Below are 19,562 nucleotides of genomic sequence, written 5' to 3'. Positions count from 1 at the left end.
TACCAATGTCTGAAAGTTTATTGAAATTGTTTCTAGATTTCAGCTACCATCACTTCTTAGTGGGGGTAATATAGGAATGCCAAGAAATTACCTTTAAAAATCTTTTGTAAATAAAATATTAATCACATATATACCTTTATTTGTAAATATTTATTATTTTAGAATGCATTGTCAGATAGTAGACATTTTATGCTTTGCAGGCCAAGAGGCAAATTTGAGGATATTGAGAAGGCATTATGGCATATTATGTAGGAATAACAAGAGAGAAAATGAATTTCCACAAATGTTTTATTGATTATTATCTGAAGTTCAAATAATAATCATTGAATATAATTGTTTTGTTAGACAGCTTTACTATTGAGAATTTTAAAAATTTTTTGAAAGATAACATTTCACTTAGTTGGAGTTCAGAGTTAGTGTTCTCTATCATCAAAATCTATTTAAAATGTTTATCTGCTAATGTTGATCTGTAATGAGGTTTTATGTATTTCATCCTTGAAAATGTCTTTTCACATAGACACTGTCAAAAATTGGTATCAGTCTATGTGTGTGAAATTTAAATTGAGCATATTCATTCCTTAGAAGGTGTTTCTAGAATTCTATTAGATATTTTTCTTGCTGTTTGCCTTTAAGTATGCATTACTTGGTAGATTCGTTACTTCCAATTGAAGGTTGATGGAAGCTTCTTAATTGCATAGTTAAATCGATTTTGAAATATGGAAATTTCCTTTGCATTACATTGAGGCCTAACAAACACTCTGGAATTGTAGTTTGAGGCTGGAAAATACATCCACTGCCACTTTGTGTGGAAACAGAGATCTAACATCTTGTTCTAGTTTTGACAGCACTGGAAGTGTATAAAGCAGCTTTATATTACTTGTGATTCAAACAACACGAGTTGTTGTTGAAGTGAGTTTACTGCAGTGTAAGTTTTACATATGAGTGATGTTTTGCCTTATAGTTTTAGAATCAATTAAGAAACATTGTCAGGTCTGCAGCCAAAGCTAATTTCCAAAGCCATTTAATGTTTGATAATGGTGGTTGAGAGTATTTCTTCTCATTAAGAAGAATTTAAATCTTGTATACCAATAATAACTTATTCAAAAAGAAACCAAGAAAACAATCTTATCTATATAGCTTCAAAAAGAATAATATACTGAGGAATAAATTTAACCAAGGAGGTGAAACATCTGTATGCTGAAAACTGTAAAGCACTAATGCAAAAAATTGAGGAAGACACAAATAAATGGAAAGATATCTTGTATTCATATACCAGGAGAGTTAGAGTTAGAATTGTTAAAATGTCTATATTACCTAAAGTAATCTACAGATTCATCTCAGTCCCTCAAAATTCCAATGACATTCTTCACAGAAATAGAAAAACCCAATTCTCAAATGTGTATGGAAGTACAAAAGACCCTGAAGATCTAAAGCAATCCTAAGAAAGAAAAACGAAGTTGGAAGTATCAAATTACTTGACCCAAAATTATATTACAAAGCCATAGTAATTTCAACAGTATGGTATTGGCATTAAAAACAGACACATAGACCAGTGGAACAGAATAGAGAACGTGGGACTAAGCCTAAGTATATACAGTCAACTAATTTTTGACAAACCCTGCAAGAAAACACAAAGGGAAAAGGATAGTCTCTTCAATAAATGGTGTTGGGACAACCAGATATCCACATGCAAAAGAATGAAACTGGATCCTTGTCTTCCACCATACACAAAAATCAGTTCAAAATAGATTAAAGACCTGAATGTAAGACCTGAAACCATAAAACTCCCAGAAGAAAACATAGTGTCGAAAAAGCTCCTTGACATTGGTCTTGGCAATGATTTTTTGGATATGACCCCAAAAGCACACGCAATAAAAGCAAAGCTAAACAAATGGGACTAGATCAAACTAAAATGTTCCTGCACAGCAAACAATCAGCAAAACAAAAAGACAGCCTATGGATTGGGAGAAAATATTTGTGAACCATATATCTGATAAGGAGTTAATCTCCAAAAAAATATAAGGAATCCAAACTTAATAGGAAAAAAAAAGTAACCCAGTTAAAAAACGGGCAAAGGACCTGAATAGACATGTCTCCAAAGAAGACATAAGACATAAAAGTGACCAACAGGTATGCTAAAAATGACTAGTGATGCTAAACACAATTAGTCATCAGGGAAGTACAAATCAAAATCACTGTCAGATACCACTTCACCCCTATTAGGGTGGCTGGGTATATATATATTTTTAAACAGAGTCTCTTTCACCCAGGCTGGAGTAAAGTGGTTTGATCTTGGTTCACTGCAACTTCCGCTCTCTCCAAGTTCAAGCGATTCTCCTGCCTCAGCCTCCTAAGTAGTTGGGAGTTCCTACTGGGGCACTGCCTAGTGGGGTTGTGAGAAGAGGGCCACCGTCCTCTTGACCCCAGAATGGTAGATTCACTGACAGCTTGCACCATGTGCCTGGAAAAGCTACAGACACTCAATGTCAGCCTGTGAAAGCAGCCAGGAGGGAGGCTGTACCCTGCTGCCCAAGACCACAGGAACCCACCTTTTGCATCAGTATGACCTGGATGTGAAACCTGGAGTCAAAGGAGATTATTTTGGAGCTTTAAAATTTGACTGCCCCACTGGATTTCAGACTTGCATAGGCCCTGTAACTCCTTTATTTTGGCCAATTTCTCCCATTTGAAATGGCTATATTTACCCAATGCCCATACCCACACTGTATCTAGGAAGTAACTAACTTGCTTTTGATTTTACAGGCTCATAGACAGAAGGGGCTTGCTTTTTCTCAGATGAGATTTCAGACTGTGGACTTTTTGGTTAATGCTGAAATGAGTTAAGACTTTAGAGGGGCTCCTGGGAAGGCACAATTTGTTCTGAAATGTGAGGACGTGAGATTTGCAGGGCCAGGGGTGAAATAATATGGTTTGTCTGTGTCCCCATTCAAATCTCAACTTGAATTGTATCTCCCAGAATTCCCACATGTTGTAGGAGGGACCCCAGGAGAGGTAATTGAATCATGAGGGCTGGGCTTCTCCTTGTGATAGTGAATAAGTCTCATGAGATCTGATGGGTTTATCAGGGGTTTCTGCTTTTGCTTCTTCCTCATTTTCTGTTGCTGCCACCATGTAAGAAGTGCCTTTCACTTCCCACCATGATTCTGAGGCCTCCCTGGCCATGTGGAACTGTAAGTCCAATTAAACCTCTTTTCTTCCCAGTCTTGGGTATGTCTTTATCAGCAGCATGAAACGGACTAATATAGGCTTCATGGAGCAATTACAGGCAAGAGTATTTTCAAAGGCATGTAGAAACACTGATTCAATACAACCTGCAGTGAAATCCACTAAGATGTATTACAGCTGACAGTGATAAAAATATGTGTGGAATAGAAAAAGGCTGAGCTGAACAAATTTGCAAAGCTAGTGAGAAAATAGAGTGTTTAAAGCCAGTAAGTGTTCTTCATATTACTCAACAGCAGCTACTCCATGAAAGTATTTGAATTTATCATGTGTTATTGAGCCAGTGGTGTCAACAGTGACCTTCATTCACTCTTGTTAACTGGACCATCAGTTCTGTGAATTTTCATCAGACACATAAGCTGAATATATCCTGATGTCCTACCATACAGCAATTCCATGACTTAACAGTTATGTTATGAATTTTTTAGCTCAGGGCCAAGATTTAACTTTTTATTGTATAAATTGAAGGTGCACATAATGTTTTGATATTACATAGTGAATGCTTAGCACAGGTAAGAAATTTCAATATCCGTTATCTTAGACAGTTACTTTTTTATGGTAAGAGCACCTAAAATCTACTGTCTTAAAAAATTTCCAATACACAATACAATCTTAATGGCGATGGTCCTCATGCTATACTTTAGATCTCTATATTTATTCATCCTACATAATTGCAGTTTTGTACCTTTTGACCTACATCTCTTCATTCTTCTCCTTCCAGGCCTACCCCAACTCCACCTCTTGGTAACCACTATTCTATTCTCTGTTTTTATGTATTCAAATTTTTTTTTTTTAAGATTTCCACACAGACAGCATGTGCTCTGTCCTCACATTTCCCTTCCACACTGCCCTAGCAGAGGTTCTTCATGAAGGCCCTGACCCTGCAGCAAACTTTTACTTGGGCATCCAGGTGTTTCCATACATTTGAAATCCAGGCAGAGGTTCCCAAACCTCAATTCTTGAGTTCTATGCACCCACAGGCTCAACACCATGTGGATGGGGCTTCCACCCTCTGAAGTCACAGCCCAAGCTGTACATTGACCCCTTTCAGCCATGGCTGGAGTGGCTTGGACACAGGGCACCAAGTACCTAGGCTGAACACAGTATGGAACCCTGGGCCCAGCCCAAGAAACCACTTTTTCCTCCTGGGCCTCCAGGCCTGTGATGGGAGGGTCTGCTGTGAAGGCCTCTGACATGGCCTGGAGACATTTTCCCCACGGTCTTGGGGATTAACATTAAGCTCCTTGTTACTTATGCAAATTTCTGTAGCTGGCTTGAATTTCTTCTCAAAAAATGGATTTTTCTTTTTTTACTTCATCATCAGGCTGCAAATTTTCTGAAATTTTATGCTTTATTTCCCTTTTAAAATGAAATGCTTTTAAGGGTACCCAAGTCACCTCTTGAATGCTTTTCTGCTTAGGAATTTCTTCTGTCAGATACGCTAAATAATTTCTCTCAAGTTCAAAGTTCTGCAAATCTCTAGGGCAGGAAATGCTACCAGTCTCTTTGCTAAAACATAACAAGAGTCACCTTTGCTCCAGTTCCCAAGAAGTTTCTCATCTCCATCTGAGACCACCTCAGCCTGAACCTTATTGTTTATATCACTATCAGCATTTTTGTCAAAGCCAATCAACAAATCTCTAGGAGGTTCCAAACTTTCCCACATTTTCTTGTCTTCTTCTGAGCCCTCTAAACTGTTCCAACTTCTGCCTCTTACCCAGTTCCAAAGTTGCTTTCACATTTCAGCAACGTTCCACTCTACTGGTACCAATTTACTGTATTAGTCTGTTTTCATGCTGCTGATAAAGACATACCCAAGACTGGGAAGAAAAAGAGGTTTAATTGGACTTACAGTTCCACATAGCTGGGAGGTCTCAGAATCATGTTGGGAGGCAGAAGGCACTTCCTACATGGTGGCAGCAAGAGAAAATGAGGAAGAAGCAAAAGCAGAAACCCCTGATGAACCCATCGGATCTCGTGAGACTTATTCACTATCACAAGAATAGCAAGGGGAAGACCGGCCCCATGATTCAATTACCTCATCCTGGATCCCTCCCACAACATGTGGGAATTCTGGGGATACAATTCAAGTTGAGATTTGAATGGGAACACAGCCAAACCTTATCAAAGACTATTCATAGAGGTTTGGTTTTTCAATGACTTCAAACTCAACATTGACCCTTTCCATAAACAACAACTGAGCAGTGTTGGAACATCTGTCTACTTATCAGGTACCAAGGAAAGCCACTCAGAATCATGTGCCTTGTTTGTAGTTGACTATTGATGTTGCTCCTAGTGTCAACTCTGAGTAGCTGTTCTCACCAAAAGGCTAAAATCTTAGAGAAATTTATTTTTTCCTGGACACATTTTTTTGGCCACTGAAAAACATGTTTTAATTCACTCACCATTGGTGAATATCTTCCCTTGTTTCCATAAAAAATGAACTACTTGGAACCTTACTTTTGTTGCAGACTTATTTTCATTTTTAATTTTTGTAAAGAAATTCTGCTATGATAATTCTGTTTATTTATTTATTTATTTATTTTGTGACAGAGTCTCACTCTGTCACCCAGGCTGGAGTGCAGTGCCATGATCTTGGCTCACTGCAACTTCTGCTTCCCAAGTTCAAGCGATTCTCTTGCCTCAGCCTCCCAAGTGGCTGAGACTACAGATACCTGCCACCAAGCCCAGCTAATTTTTTTTTGTATTTTGTAGAGATGGGGTTTCACCATGTTAGCCAGGCTGGTCTTGAACTCCTGACCTCAGGTGATCCACCTGCCTAGGCCTCCCAAAGTGCTAGGATTACAGGCATGAGCCACCATGCTCAGCCAATTCTGTTTTAAATTTTCTAATTTTTCTGATCTTTGTGCTCAGTGAGCTGGGGCTATTGTGATGAGTGCTTAGTCTAGTAATGTTGATGTTTATTATTCTTTTAGCACAGTGACACTGTATAGCAAGAAACATATTTTGCCATGTAAAATAATACACACTCTAGTGTGCCTTAAAAGTGCGGCATTCAAAGTTCACTTGTGTTCTTCTTCTTTCTCAAAATTTTGTTTAGACATGGGGATCTTGCTATGTTGCCCAGGCTGGTCTTAAACTCCTGGCTTTAAAATCCTCCTGCTTCACTCCTGAGTAGCGGGATTACAGGAATGAGCCACCCATGTCTGGCTTTCTTGTTTCGACATAATGGATATAATTTTAAAAAATGTCACAGTATAGTGATACAATGGCACTCCAAACACTGTTATTACAATGATGTTACTGTGGTTTGTAGTGTGCTGAGCAGCCAGGCACAGTGGTGAGTGCACCATATGTGGTCTCTGTTACGATTACTGCACTCTGCTGTGGCAGCACAAAAGCGCTAATAGACAATATGTAAGGAAATGAGCATGACTATGTTTCAATAAAGCTTTATTTATGGATGCTGAAATTTAAATTTCATACAATTTTCTTATGTCATGAAATATTATTTCTTTTAAAGTTTTTCCATTTAAAAGTGTAAAAGCTATTCATAGTTTGTAGGCTGTAAAAAACAGGAGTTGGGCTGGCTTTGGCCCATAGGCTTTATTGCTGAACCCTATTCTAGTGTCAAAGATATGCTGAGTTGGGACCAAATATATTGTTGGTTATTTATGATTTCAGATGATACTCTTTTTTGCTGATACATCTGGGCTGGACTACAATGGCACAATCTTGGCTCACTGCAACCTCCGCCTCCTGGGTTCAAGCGATTCTCCTGCCTCAGCCTCTGCAGTAGCTGAGGTTACAGGCATGCACCACCCTGCCTGGCTGCTTTTTGTATTTTTTTTTTTTTCTTTTTTGAGACGGAGTCTTGCTCTGTCACCAGGCTGGAGCACAGTGGAGCAGTCTCGGCTCACTGCAACCTCCGCCTCCCGGGTTCAAGTGATTCTTCGCCTCAGCCTCCCAAGTAGCTGGGATTACAGGCGCATGCCAAACACTTGGCTAATTTTTGTAGTTTTAGTAGAGATGGGGTTTCACCATGTTGGCCAGGATGGTCTCGATCTCTTGACTTCGTGATCCACCCGCCTCAGCCTCCCAAAGTGCTGGGATAACAGGCGTGAGCCACCCCGCCCAACCGACTTTTTGTATTTTTAGTAGAGATGAAGTTTCACCATGTTGGCCAGGCTGATCTCAAACTCCTGACCTCAAGTGATCCGCCCACCTCAGCCTTCCAAAGTGCTGGGATTACAGGCATGAACCATCAGATGATATTCTTAAGAGTTTCTCACCCACTCTTCCACAACCAGCATGTGGCTATTTGAAGACTCATCTATCCTTAAAGAAATTTATCTGGAAAATTATTATAATCTCATTTGTTACTTTAAGAAGAAATGAGAAAATGATTTTGTACAAATTGTACTTTCTATAAGGAAGATTAAAATCTTTAAAAAAATTTTTATGCTTCAGAAAACATTTGTAGAAGCTAAAGTATTAGTTGGATATTACCATTTATTATAAGTTTCTGAAATGAAGGTGGGTATAAACTTAATTATCTTGCAATTAATCTAACTGTAATATGACATATATTTCTGAATATTCAGCAACATCTGGCATTGCAGCTGGAGTTGGAAATGCAAGAAAAAGAGAGACAGAGAATAGAAGAACTACAGAGAGCTCAAGAACAATTAGACAAGGTAATTTGAAGTTTTACAAATGTCAGTTTTAAATAAAACCCTTTAGAATCTTCAGACTGTTTCTTTCAGAAGGACCATGGGATTTGTAGTCTGAGACATGCCACGTACTAGCTGTGTAAGCTAAACAAGTCTCATAACCTTTTTCAGTCTCTTTACCTGTTTCAAAACTAGACCTAGCAGTATAATACTATTAGCAATGTGTCACTGGATTCCTATACAATCAAATATAATTGTTGTGAAACTTCTCTGTGAGCAGTGGAGTTCTCTAGTAGTGATAAACTCAACATTTTAGTCAAGAGCTAGCTATTCCTAGTTATAGTAGCTGATGTTGAATATTGAGGGTATTCTGATCTTGGAGGCAGTAGTGTATGTCTTTATGTTAATGTATTAAAAACAAGAATTTGCATTTTAAAATATGTTCATACGTGGACTTTCATGCCTTTCATTAAACTGCAGTAACTTCTTTCTCTCTCTCTCTTTCTTTCTTTATTTCTTTTCTTTCTTTTTTTTGACACAGTCTCTCTCTGTTGCCCAGGCTAGAGTGCAGTGGCACAGTCTCACTGCAACCTCCACCTCCCAGGTTCAAGTGATTCTCGTGCCTCAGCCTCCCAAGTAGCTGGGATTACAGGCATGCACCACCACGCCTGGCCTGGCTAAGTTTTTGTATTTTTAGTAGAGACAGAGTTTTGCCACATCCGGGTTGATCTTGAATTCCTGAGCTCAGGCAATCTGCCTGCCTTGTCCTCCCAATGTGCTAGGATTACGGGCATAAGCCACTGCACCCAACCTGCAGTAACTTATTTCAAAAAAGCCCATTATTCATTGGTTGTGTTTGCATCATGTTAGGTCTCTAGTTTGACCCATATTTCCTGCATCCAAAAGATATTTGTCCTATAGACCCATATTCTAGATGACTGAGTTTATAGCACTATCTCTTAATCAAATATTGCTCCCCCTTTGTATTCCGTAATTAAAATTGAAAAAAGAAGCAGGCTTTACAGAATATGTTCATTGTTTATTAATGCTTAGATGAGAGAATCATTTATTAAAGCTATACTTTAAAAGTATGAATGGTAAATTAAATAAAAAAGTGAGATTTTTTAAAACGATAAAAGTGCTATACATAGTTTTAAAAAGTACAGATGCTGATGCTGTCTTAGTCTGAGCATAGTATGAGCACAGGAATATGCCTGTATGCACACATACACAAACATCCCCTTTCTCTGTATTTAAGATTCACAAAGAAATAATGTTTAAGGTGATGGATATCTCAATTACCCCGATTTGATCATTACGCATTGTTTGCTTGTATCAAAATATCATATATATACATCATAAACATGTACAACTATTATATATTGGTAAAAATTTAAAGAATTTTTGAAAAAGATTCACAGATCTAAACTGAAATAGAAAATGCAGGAACATATCAAGAAGACAGTGATCAAAATAAAGGAATTTATTTTTTAATCAAAGTAACCTGATAGCTACATTAAGGTGCTTGGAAGTCTATAGTAAGGATTGGTCTCTGTTTTGTGGCTCCAGAGGGTCACACTCATGTTATTTTACTATCTCCAGGCATCATCAGCTTGTGTGACCAGAGCCACAATAACTTTAATAATTCATATTCCTACTGGCTTATCATCTCTCACCATAGCATAGGTACTCCCCTGCAAAATACTGTTCCCTTGCTCATTGCTCAGAAATGAATCCATTCATGTCCTTTCCCCTGGCCTTCTTATGGCTGCAGACTCACAATGTAAACTGTCATGTGCAAAGGGAAATTCGCTGGAAGGATTCTCAGTTTAAGGGTTTAGCACCTAAACTGTGAAGGACTCTGATGTCACTGGGCCTTTCAGACTTTGGGAGCAAGAGAATCAGATGCTACCAGGGCTCTCACTTCTGCTGTTCCCTGGTTAGTTTCATTCTTTCCCTATGGGCTGCTTTGCTGCACATGGGTGGGGAATATGGCCCTTAATGGCTTCTGAGTCTTAGAATGTTGTGGCTTCTACCGTCTAAGAGGAATGGATTCCTTCTTTTAGTTTCAGTTAAGAAAAGAATCCTCGAGAAGGATTCTGACTGGCTTAATTTGTGTCACATATCCATCCCTGTGGCAGGGGAACATGGTCCTATAAGAATATGAATGTTCCTAGTATAGCCTTGTGGATGCTGGATAAGAAGTTACCAGGAAAATGGAGTGGTCTTGGGAAAATAGTGTCATTTATGTCCCTATCATTAGGGTAACCACAAAGAAATCACTCATCTTCTAGCAGCCAAAATGAATCAGCTCAGGGGCAGTTAGGCCACCCTGCTGCTTTAGAATGAAAAGATAGGTGCCATAGCAAGGTTTGGCAGGCTAGAGGAATGTTTTCACATTCAGAAAGCGGCCTCCCATGTTGGGCAGTACATTCCTGCTGCAGTGCTGCATGTTAAAGAGGGCATTACTTAACTGCTGTAGGAGGACTTGTGCATTGGGCCAGATAATTCCTTTAGAATGTTTACTTCTTTCTCATTGTGTGCAAAGCTCTACTTAAGTGTAGTTTCTCTTTAAGATCTCTTGTTCTAAGATTTTATTAGTATTTTTATTTTGTCACTTTTCATATTGGCAGATAGTTTGGCTTCAGTTTGAATGTTTCAGTCCATTTCATTTTTTAAAAAGTTTTATTTAATTATGTAGAAAACATAGTGGCCTTCTGTTAGTATAGAGTATTAAATAAGATTGTGATCTGCAGTTTTGTAATGTGTAATCAGATCAGTCTCTTTCAGAGTGACAGCATTTTTGCTTTAAATTGATTAAAAGCATTGTGTAAAAATAAAAATGCCAAAAATTAAACATGAAATCAAAATGAAGTATATTCAAAGTATTATCTTAATTTTTATATATTATAGGAGATGAGAATGAATATAGAAAATGTAGTTAGGAGTGAAGATACTCTACATTCAGAGGTGAGAAGAAAAAGTCATTCTATGTTATGTGAAATGAATTGAGTATCCTAGAATGTAAAGCTTAATTTTGATGCACAAGTAGCTAAATTTTTAGCAAGTGTATAAAACTGATAGACCATATATATTTTCCAGTAATAGCAAGTCACAAATAATGTGCTTTGAAGCAAAATCTCACTGTGGGTAAAAATTGGACATTCAGTTTGTGTTTGCAGTTTAAAAACTAGACTATCCTGAGATATTGAAGCTACTGACCACATAATTACTTACAATTCTTTTAAATTTCTGCTGGCATTTTAAAAATAAGTTTTAGCATTTATTACCAGAATTCTCGTCATTAACAGAAATTGGTTAATTCCATTAATTAATAATGTTGAATTTTGATGTTATAATCAGAAATTTTAAAATCATAATCAAAAGAAAAGTAATGTATTAATTTTGAAATCATTTAAATGTAAAAATGAATTTTATGATTGTAGGAAGCAATGCTAGACTCAGGCAAAACACTAGCTGAAATCAGCGATCGTTACGGAGCACCAAACTTGAGCAGAGTGGAAGAACTTGATGAACCAGTGTTTTCTGATGTCAGTATCAGCGTGTTTTTTAAAAAACTCTTTTTTGTTTTTTTTTTTTTACTTAGGTAAAGCCTAGGGAAAATGAGGCTATGCCAGGATTGGTTGGCAAATGGTCCTTTTGCTTCAGAGAAAGAAAACCAGTTCCCTGGTTGCCAATTATATTCCTAATTGGCATTCTGCCTTTTTGTGAAGTGTGCCACTGGCTTATCTATATCTTATATTTGTAGCTGTGACCTCAAAACCTCTTCAAAATATTTTTTTAAATCATTTTATGAAATACATAATCTTTAAACTTGGTGTGTGGGGCATCATTTTGGTTCTCAGTAGCAAACCCTGGAACCAAATGAATGTCCTAATGAGAGTGCATGTTTCTCCAGTATGTAAGTACATTTGTTTATTTAACAAACACACCACGTCTTCCATATGTCAGGCACTGGGCCCGATGCTGTGGTGAATAAGGCAGATGGCTTTGACCTTGTGGAGTTTACTGACAGGGAAGAAACAGACAATTAGATGAGCATTTAATAGTCATTGTTACTGGGACCACGTAATTTATTGTCCAAACCAGTATGCTTTTGAGAATGACAGTCGTATCAGCACATGTAAGCCAGGACTGTCCTGGCAGAAGGGTACATTTGGTCACTTTAATTGGTGTACACTGAGAATGGGGGGACAGCCAGCACATTCTCAGTTGAGGAACTCAGGGAAGGAAGCTAATGATTTGCTTCCTTGGTGGTGGTGTGGGAAGCTGAGGATACTGCTCCGGGCAGAGAACACAGAAAGTGTGAATAAGACCCAGCTAGGAGACAGTGTAGAGAGAGTGAGCAGGAAAGGGTGAGAGATGAGGCCAGGGAGAAAGCAGGTGCCAGACCATGAAAGCACTTGTCATTTCTGCTCAGAGGCTTAGATTTTATCCTGAAGGCAGTGAAGGCTCATATAATGAGAACTGCATTTTGTAAAGACCATCTGGCAACAATATGGGGAAGAAAATGGAGAAGTAGGTGTCAGGAGACGGCTTAGGAGGTAGTAATCTAGGGGACAAGATATCGATGGCCTGAAATAAATGTTATTTTCAAGAGCTGTTCAGAAAGTGGAGCTGCACAGACTCAGTGCTAATTGTTTAAAGTTTTATTAAATGTCAGCTATGATTTGGCACTACGTAGGGAGCTGGAAAATGCCAGTGAACAAAATGGATTGGGTTTCTGCCCTTTGGGGACCATGGGCCAATGGGGAAGGTTCTTTGAGGGACAGAGTAGGAAGAGACCTGACCTGGGCTGGACAAGTCTTCCTGAGGAGGTGACGTTCAAGAAATTAGCCTGAGATGAGCCCAGAAGAAAGAGACAGCAAGATGCTTTCAAGGGACTGAAGTCGTCCAGCTAAGGTGCATGGAGCTGGGAAAATGGTGTAATTTTAAGCTGGAGAGGTGAATAAAGGACAGAGCACACAGGGTCCTGTATGTTATCTTAGGGATTTTGGACTTATGTGTAGTGGGAGTTATTGAAAGGACTTAAAGCTTCAATCTGTGTTTTTATAAGGTGGAGAGAGAATTGGAGTGGAGCGGGAGTGGAAAAAGGGAGACCACTTAGGAAGTTGTTGCACTGATCCAGATGTAAGATGACTAAGGTTAGACAGCAGAGATGGAGGGAACTGAGTGAATTTGAGATTGGCTCACAGGATCAGTGGGGGGCAGGGTCAGGATGAAGCCTAAATGTCTTCCTTGGGCAACCGAGTTAAGAGTGTTATCACTTGATGAGTTGATGAACATAAGAGAAATCAGGTTTTTAAAAAATGATGGCTTTGGTTGCAGAGATGTTGACTTTCAGGTGGCTCTGAGATATGCAGGTGAAAATAGCCAAAGAACAGTTGATGTTAGGAAAGGGACCCAGGCCAGGGATGTAAATTCAGCAGTCATGGGCATATGTGCTGAACGAAGCAAGGGGAGTGAGGAAGGTACTAGGAGAGCGTGTAGTGTGTGAAGGCCTGGGGGCTCAGGGAGGAACCATTAGCAATTCCAACACTTAAGGGATGGCCACGGGAAGTGGACCCTACAAGAAGGATGAGAACGCATAGTAAAGAAGTAGAAGAAATGATGGGACAGTAACTACCCTGAGAACATAATCTATGGTTATATTCTATTTGAATATCATTTGAAATCATCTGAAACTCCCCAAAAGCTTCATTCATGTGACTGCATAGTCACATATAAGTTACCTAAACTTTATTTCTTTGGCTTGTGCCTTTTCACAGTTCTAATTGTATTGAAGCATACTTACTTTTTTGTTTTGCTTTCAGGTTGCATTAAACATGGATCAAGATTTGTAGGATCAACCAACCTAAGAGCAATAAATGTTTTATTGGTTTCAAATTTCAAATCATGAGGTTCCCGATTTGTATTTCTTTTTCCTTCAAACTCGAACTCTATTTTTTTTCCTCTAAGGACAGTTTATGAATGAGCTTCAAGAGTAGCCTCAAAGTGCTATTTTGGATCTGTCAATTCAACTGGTTATGTATATGATTCCATCGGGAAAATAGGAGAGTTTGCTGAAGCACCAAAAGAGGCAAATGTGAGGCGAGCTGAAATAACATGTGCATCTATGCAAAAGCAAGACTGCCTGAAAGGAAAGTTGCTGTCGGGGCATGGTGGCTCATGCCTGTAATCCCCCTCAGCACTTTGGGAGGCCGAGGCAGGTGGATCACTTGAGGTCAGGAGTTTGAGACCAGCCTGGCCAACATGGTGAAACCCCATCTCTACCAAAAATACAAAAGAAAATTAGTCAGGTGTGGTGGTAGGCATCTGTAATCCCAGCTACTCAGGAGGCTGATGCAGGAGAATTGCTTGAACCCAGGAGGCAGAGGTTGCAGTGAGCCGAGATCATACCACTGCACTACAGCCTGGGCAGCAGAGTGAGACTCCCATCTCAAGAAAAAAAAAGAAAGTTGCTGGTCTGGGAGAAGTGAGTGAGGCTGCCACTGTGCAGGGCTCAGGAGAGTGTGAAACATGCTCTAGATATGACGTATCCTCCTCGGAGTGAACCGCAGAGCTCTCCCCAGTTTGCTGGGAGCTGATGTTTCATAGAACCACTTATAAGCCACACTTATATGATGGGGTTGGGATGGGGGAAGGAGTGTTTCATTACTATCCTGGTGGGGAGCTTCCTCCAGCTTAGCCTGTTCCTCCACACCCAGGAATAGATATGAGGGACTTCCTCTTTCTCACCTCTCTGCCCAGCTGGGTGTCCAGATTCCTGTCTTTCTCTTTGGGATTTATAAAGTCCAGGGATATTGCAGGATGTGTTCATATACAGTGAATTGAATGGGATGAAACAAAGTTATGGGGTGCAAAGAAGTATCATGTCTGCTGGCTCAATCAGTGAGCTAAAATATTGGGGCAACTGTTGGTGAGAAGATCTGACTCGATACAGGCCACAGACTCCTGGCCCCTTTGATGTTTCAGGTCTATTCTTAAACTCTGGAGACAACCTTATTTCCTTTACAAAATTCTTCCAAATCTATGATGTGAGTCCTTTCGGTTCTTAAGGACATAGGTGTGAAAACACAAATGCCAAGAGAGACTCCTTTTTTTTAAAATAAATTCTATTTTGGCTTATAATGTACTTTTCCTGAGGTAATGAGTACAGAATGCTCTATTTGCTTAAATGATGCTGTGGTTTGAATGTGTCCCCCTCCCTTCCAAAATACAACTGTGTTGAGGCGTGAGACTTTTAAGAGGTGAATAGGTCATGAAGGCTCTCCCACCATAAATGGATGAATGCCATTGCCACGTAAGTGGGTTAGTTACGGTAAGAGTGGGCTTGTTATAAAAGTAAGTTTGGCCTCCTCTTGCTCTCTTGCATTCTCTTGCCCTTCCACCTTCAGCCATGGGATGACACAGCAAGAAAATCCTCACCGGCTGCAGGCCCCTTGACTTGGACTTCCCAACCTCCAAAACTGTAAGAAATCAGTGTATTGCCTTTATTACCATTCTGTTATAGAAATACAAAATGGACTAAGACAAATAGGTAGAGATAAAAAGATAAATTATGGGAAAAATATTAGTTTCATTAAATATGTTATTCTATCATACCAGTTCTGTACATTTTTGAGAAAAATCTTCCAGGTCCCCTGGAGAGATAGATGACTTCTGTGTGAATTCAGTTGCCAGGCACCGTGCCCCCAGCATGGATGCCTGCATTCACATCTACCCAGGCAAGAGTGTCCAAGGGAAACAAGGAGCAGAGTGTCCTTCCAGGCCCTGGTTCATCCCAAAGGGCACCATCATGGAGGCCTGTGAGTAAAAGACAGGCTCAAAGAGTTTTGGGCTCAGCACAGCCTATGACAGTTTCCAGGGTGTGTGGCTTGGAGGTGAATTTGGCAGCAAAAGTCTCTGTGTGTCAGCTAGTCACAGCGCAAAATGCTGTGGTTCTAGGAAGGGTATAGTCTTGTTAAGTACCCCTATCCAGAGCTAGGCACAAGAGGGAAGAGGTAAGAGAGGCTTCTGTCCTTGCAGGGAGTGACTCTCAAATAAAGCTGCTACCCTGAGCTATATCTCAGTCTTAGAGGGTCTTGCTGATAGCAGCAGTACTCATTTTAGACCCACCCAGTGGTAGGGATGGAAATGGTTCCTATTTTGACAAACTTTCTGTTGCTGGATGACATCCTAGGCTCATTGACATTCTAGATTTTACTGCTGAACTGGTCTTGAGGAAGGCAAAGATTCCAGAAGAGGGAATGGATGAAAGCATGGGGAGATATCAAGCTTGTCAACATAGGTAATTAAGTTTTCTCCTCGTAAAAGATGAGACCATTAAAATATGTGTGCATCAAACACACATTTTCCTTCAATCTTTTTTTAAATTAAGTTTTAATTTTTGAGGGTACAAAGTAGGTGTATGTATTTGTGGGTTACATGAGATGTTTTGATACAAGCATGCAATGCATAATAATCACATCAAGGTAAATGGGATATTCGTCACCTCCAGCATTTATCCTTTGTTTTACAAACAATCCAGTTATACTCTTTTAGTTCTTTTAAAATGTATAATTAAATTAATTTTTACTATAGTCACCCTGTTGTGCTATCAAATACTAGGTCTTATTCATTCTTTCTATTTTTTGTACCCATCAGCCACCCCCACTTTTCCACCCCCCACTATCCATCCCAGCCTCCAGTAAACATTCGTCCTCCTAGTCTGTAGTTCCATAAGTTTGTTTTCAATTTTAACTCCCATAAATAAGTGAGAACGTGTCAAGTTTTGTCTTTCTGTGTTTGGATTATTTCATTTAACATATTGACCTCCAGTTCCATCCATGTCGTTGCAAATGACAGAATCTTATTTTTTTTATGGCTGAATAGTACTCCATTGTGTATATGTACCACATTTCCTTCATCCATTCATCTGTTGATGGACATTTAGGTTGCTTCCAAATCTTGGCTACTGTGAATAGTACTCCAGTAAACATGGGAGTGCAAATATTTCCTCAACATACTGATTTCTTTCCTTTCAGGTATATATGTAAGGAGTGGGATTGCTGGATTCTATGGTAGCTCTCTTTTTAGTTTTTTGAGGAACATCCAAATTGTTCTCCATAGTGGTTGTACTAATTTACATTCCCACCAACAGTATATTGGGGTTCCCTTTTCTCCACATCTTCTCTAGCATTTGTTATTGCCTGTCTTTTGGATAAAAGCCATTTTAACTAGGGTGAGATATCTCCTTTAACTAGGGTGAGTTTTGATTTACATTTCTGTGATGATCAATAATGTTGAACACCTTTTTATATACGTGTTTGCCATTTGTATGGCTTCTTTTGAGAAATGACTATTCAGATCTTTATCCAGTTTTTAATTGAATAATTAGTTTCTCCTGTAGAATTGTTTGGGCTCTTTATATATTGTGCTTATTCATCCTTTGTCAAATGAGCAGTTTGCAAATATTTTCTCCCATTCTGTGTGTTGTCTCTTCACTCTGTTAATTGTTTCCTTTGCTGTAAAGAAGCTTTTTAACTTAATTTGATCCCATTTGTCCATTTTTGCTTTAGTGCCTGTGCTTGTAGGGTATTACTCAATAAATCTTTGCCCACTCCAATGTCCTGGAGAGTTTCCCCAATGTTTTCTTTTGGCTGTTTCATAGTTTGAGGTTTTAGATTTAATATTTTAATCAATTTTTATTTGGTTTTTGTATATGGTGAGAGATAGGGGTCTAGCTTCATTCTTCTGTGTATGGATATCCAGTTTCTCCAGCACCATTTATTGAAGAGAATATATGTATGATCTTGGCACCTTTGTCAAAAGTGAACTCACTGTAGTTATATGGTTTTATTTCTAGGTTCTCTATTTTGTTCCACTGGTCTATATGTCTGCTTTCATGCCAGTACCATGCCATTTTGGTTACTATAGCTCTGTAGTATAACTTGAAATCAGGTAATGTAATTCCTTCACTTTTTTTTTTCTGAGTCTTTTGTGATTCCATAAACATTTTAGGATTGTTTTTCTATTTCTGTGAAGAATGTCCTTGGTATTTTCATAGGAATTGGATTGAATATGTAGATTACTTTGGGTAGTGTGGACATTTTAACAATATTGATTCTTTTAATCCATGAACATAGAATAGTTTCCTGTTTTTCGGTGTCCTCATCAATTTCTTGCATCAGTGTTTTATAATTTTCATTGTAGAGATCTTCTACTTCTTTGGTTAATTCCTGGGTATTTTATTTTATTTGTAGCTATTGTAAATGGAATTACTTTGTTGATTCCTTTTTCAGTTTGTTCACTGTTGGCATATAGAGATGCTATTGATTTTTGTATGCTGATTTTGCATTCTGCAAGTTTACTGAATTTATGAGTTCTAATAGTTTTTTGTGGCATCTAAGTTTTTCCAAATATAAGATTGTATCATTTGCAAACAAAGATAATTTGACTTCTTTCTTTTCAATTTAGATGCCCTTTATTTCTTTCTCTTGTCAAATTGCTCTAGCTAAAACTTCCAGTACTATTTGAATAATGGTGGTGAAAGTGGGCATCCTTGTCCTGTTTCAGATCTTAGAGGAAAGGCTTTTGTTGGGGGCCGGCATGATGGCATGTCTGCCAGGGGGTCTCTTGACCTGCAAGAGGGTCCCAGTACCTGGAAGAGAGAGTGCACAGAAGAAAAGAGTGACAGATAGCTGGGGTCTGGAGGACTGACGAGGCAATGCCCCAGTCAGCAATTTATTTCATGCACAGGGTCTCATTATATATCTTTCAGCCTGCAGTGGCTGACATCAAGTCACATTGTGGAGATAACAAAGGAGAACAAAAAGTTACAACATTGCAAGCCTGGGGTTCAAGATAAAATTAGTAAAAGGAGAAACATACAATCAGCTGTCATAAAGATTAATCCAAAAGTCATATGACAAGCAAGTGACCTTTTCCTACATATCTGATAATCAAAAACACAGAAACTGAGTCAAACCAAGTTATAAATCTTAAGGGTAACAATTTCAAAATGATCTGTGAATAATCACAAGATTCAGTAAATGCTTAGTCACAAAGTCATAAAGCTAGCCCAGAACAGGAACTTCTAAAAACACAATGTCTAGTAAAACCACACAGCCTTCACCCAGCCATAATATTAGGTCAGTGAACCAGAGATAAACTTCTGCAAAACAAACCTCTTTCAGCTCCTTCTTTCCCTTAGCTCAACTGCCTCCAGGGGGGAGAAACATGTCTGGGCTCAAACTCCATTATGGTGGAGACACTTAGGGGTCTCTACGCTGGAGTGATCCCCACATTTCCCCCGTATTTAGTTTTTTAAATGTAGCTCAAATATTTTGAGCTGCAAACGCTGGAGGGAGGAGAACACAAGGCAAAAGAGGAACGGCAGAAAAATGAGAAGCAGAAGACCACATCCGCCCACGGCTAGAATGCTGGAAAAGGATGGCAGGTGAAAACCGCGGGTTTAGGACAGTATAATCCCGTGGAAGGTTTTGGTGTGAGGTTGATGTACAATTATAATTAATACAATTAGTAAGAACACAATTGGGACAAGTAATAGAATAATGACCAGTTTTTTTAGAATGTCTATATTTCCATATAAAATAGTATAGGGGGAAGCAACACAAGCTTGTACAAAAAAAATTTTTTTGTAGTTGGGGGGAATAATTGTTT

The 19,562-nt window shown here is 38.9% G+C and overlaps 1 protein-coding gene across 2 annotated transcripts in view; it reads left to right on the top strand.

Moving 5' to 3' along the window:
- Nucleotides 1–19,562, top strand: part of DYDC1 (DPY30 domain containing 1) — a 66,041-nt gene that overhangs the window by 3,543 nt on the left and 42,936 nt on the right. Inside the window, exons 3-6 of one of the 2 annotated variants that reach the window (XM_064374387.1) lie at nt 7,809–7,901; nt 10,791–10,847; nt 11,324–11,428; nt 13,712–13,788. In XM_064374387.1, coding sequence (XP_064230457.1) covers nt 7,809–7,901; nt 10,791–10,847; nt 11,324–11,428; nt 13,712–13,741 — 285 coding nt within the window. In that variant the 3' untranslated portion in view covers nt 13,742–13,788. Of the gene's footprint in view, nt 1–7,808; nt 7,902–10,790; nt 10,848–11,323; nt 11,429–13,711; nt 13,789–19,562 lie in introns of those variants that run through there. The other variant, XM_064374388.1, reaches the window with a different exon arrangement.

The sequence above is a fragment of the Aotus nancymaae genome, unplaced genomic scaffold, assembly GCF_030222135.1.
Source record: "Aotus nancymaae isolate 86718 unplaced genomic scaffold, 86718_ANA_hifiasm-v0.15.2.pri h1tg000010l, whole genome shotgun sequence".
NCBI lineage: Eukaryota > Metazoa > Chordata > Mammalia > Primates > Aotidae > Aotus > Aotus nancymaae.
This window is presented reverse-complemented; position numbering and strand designations above follow the sequence as displayed.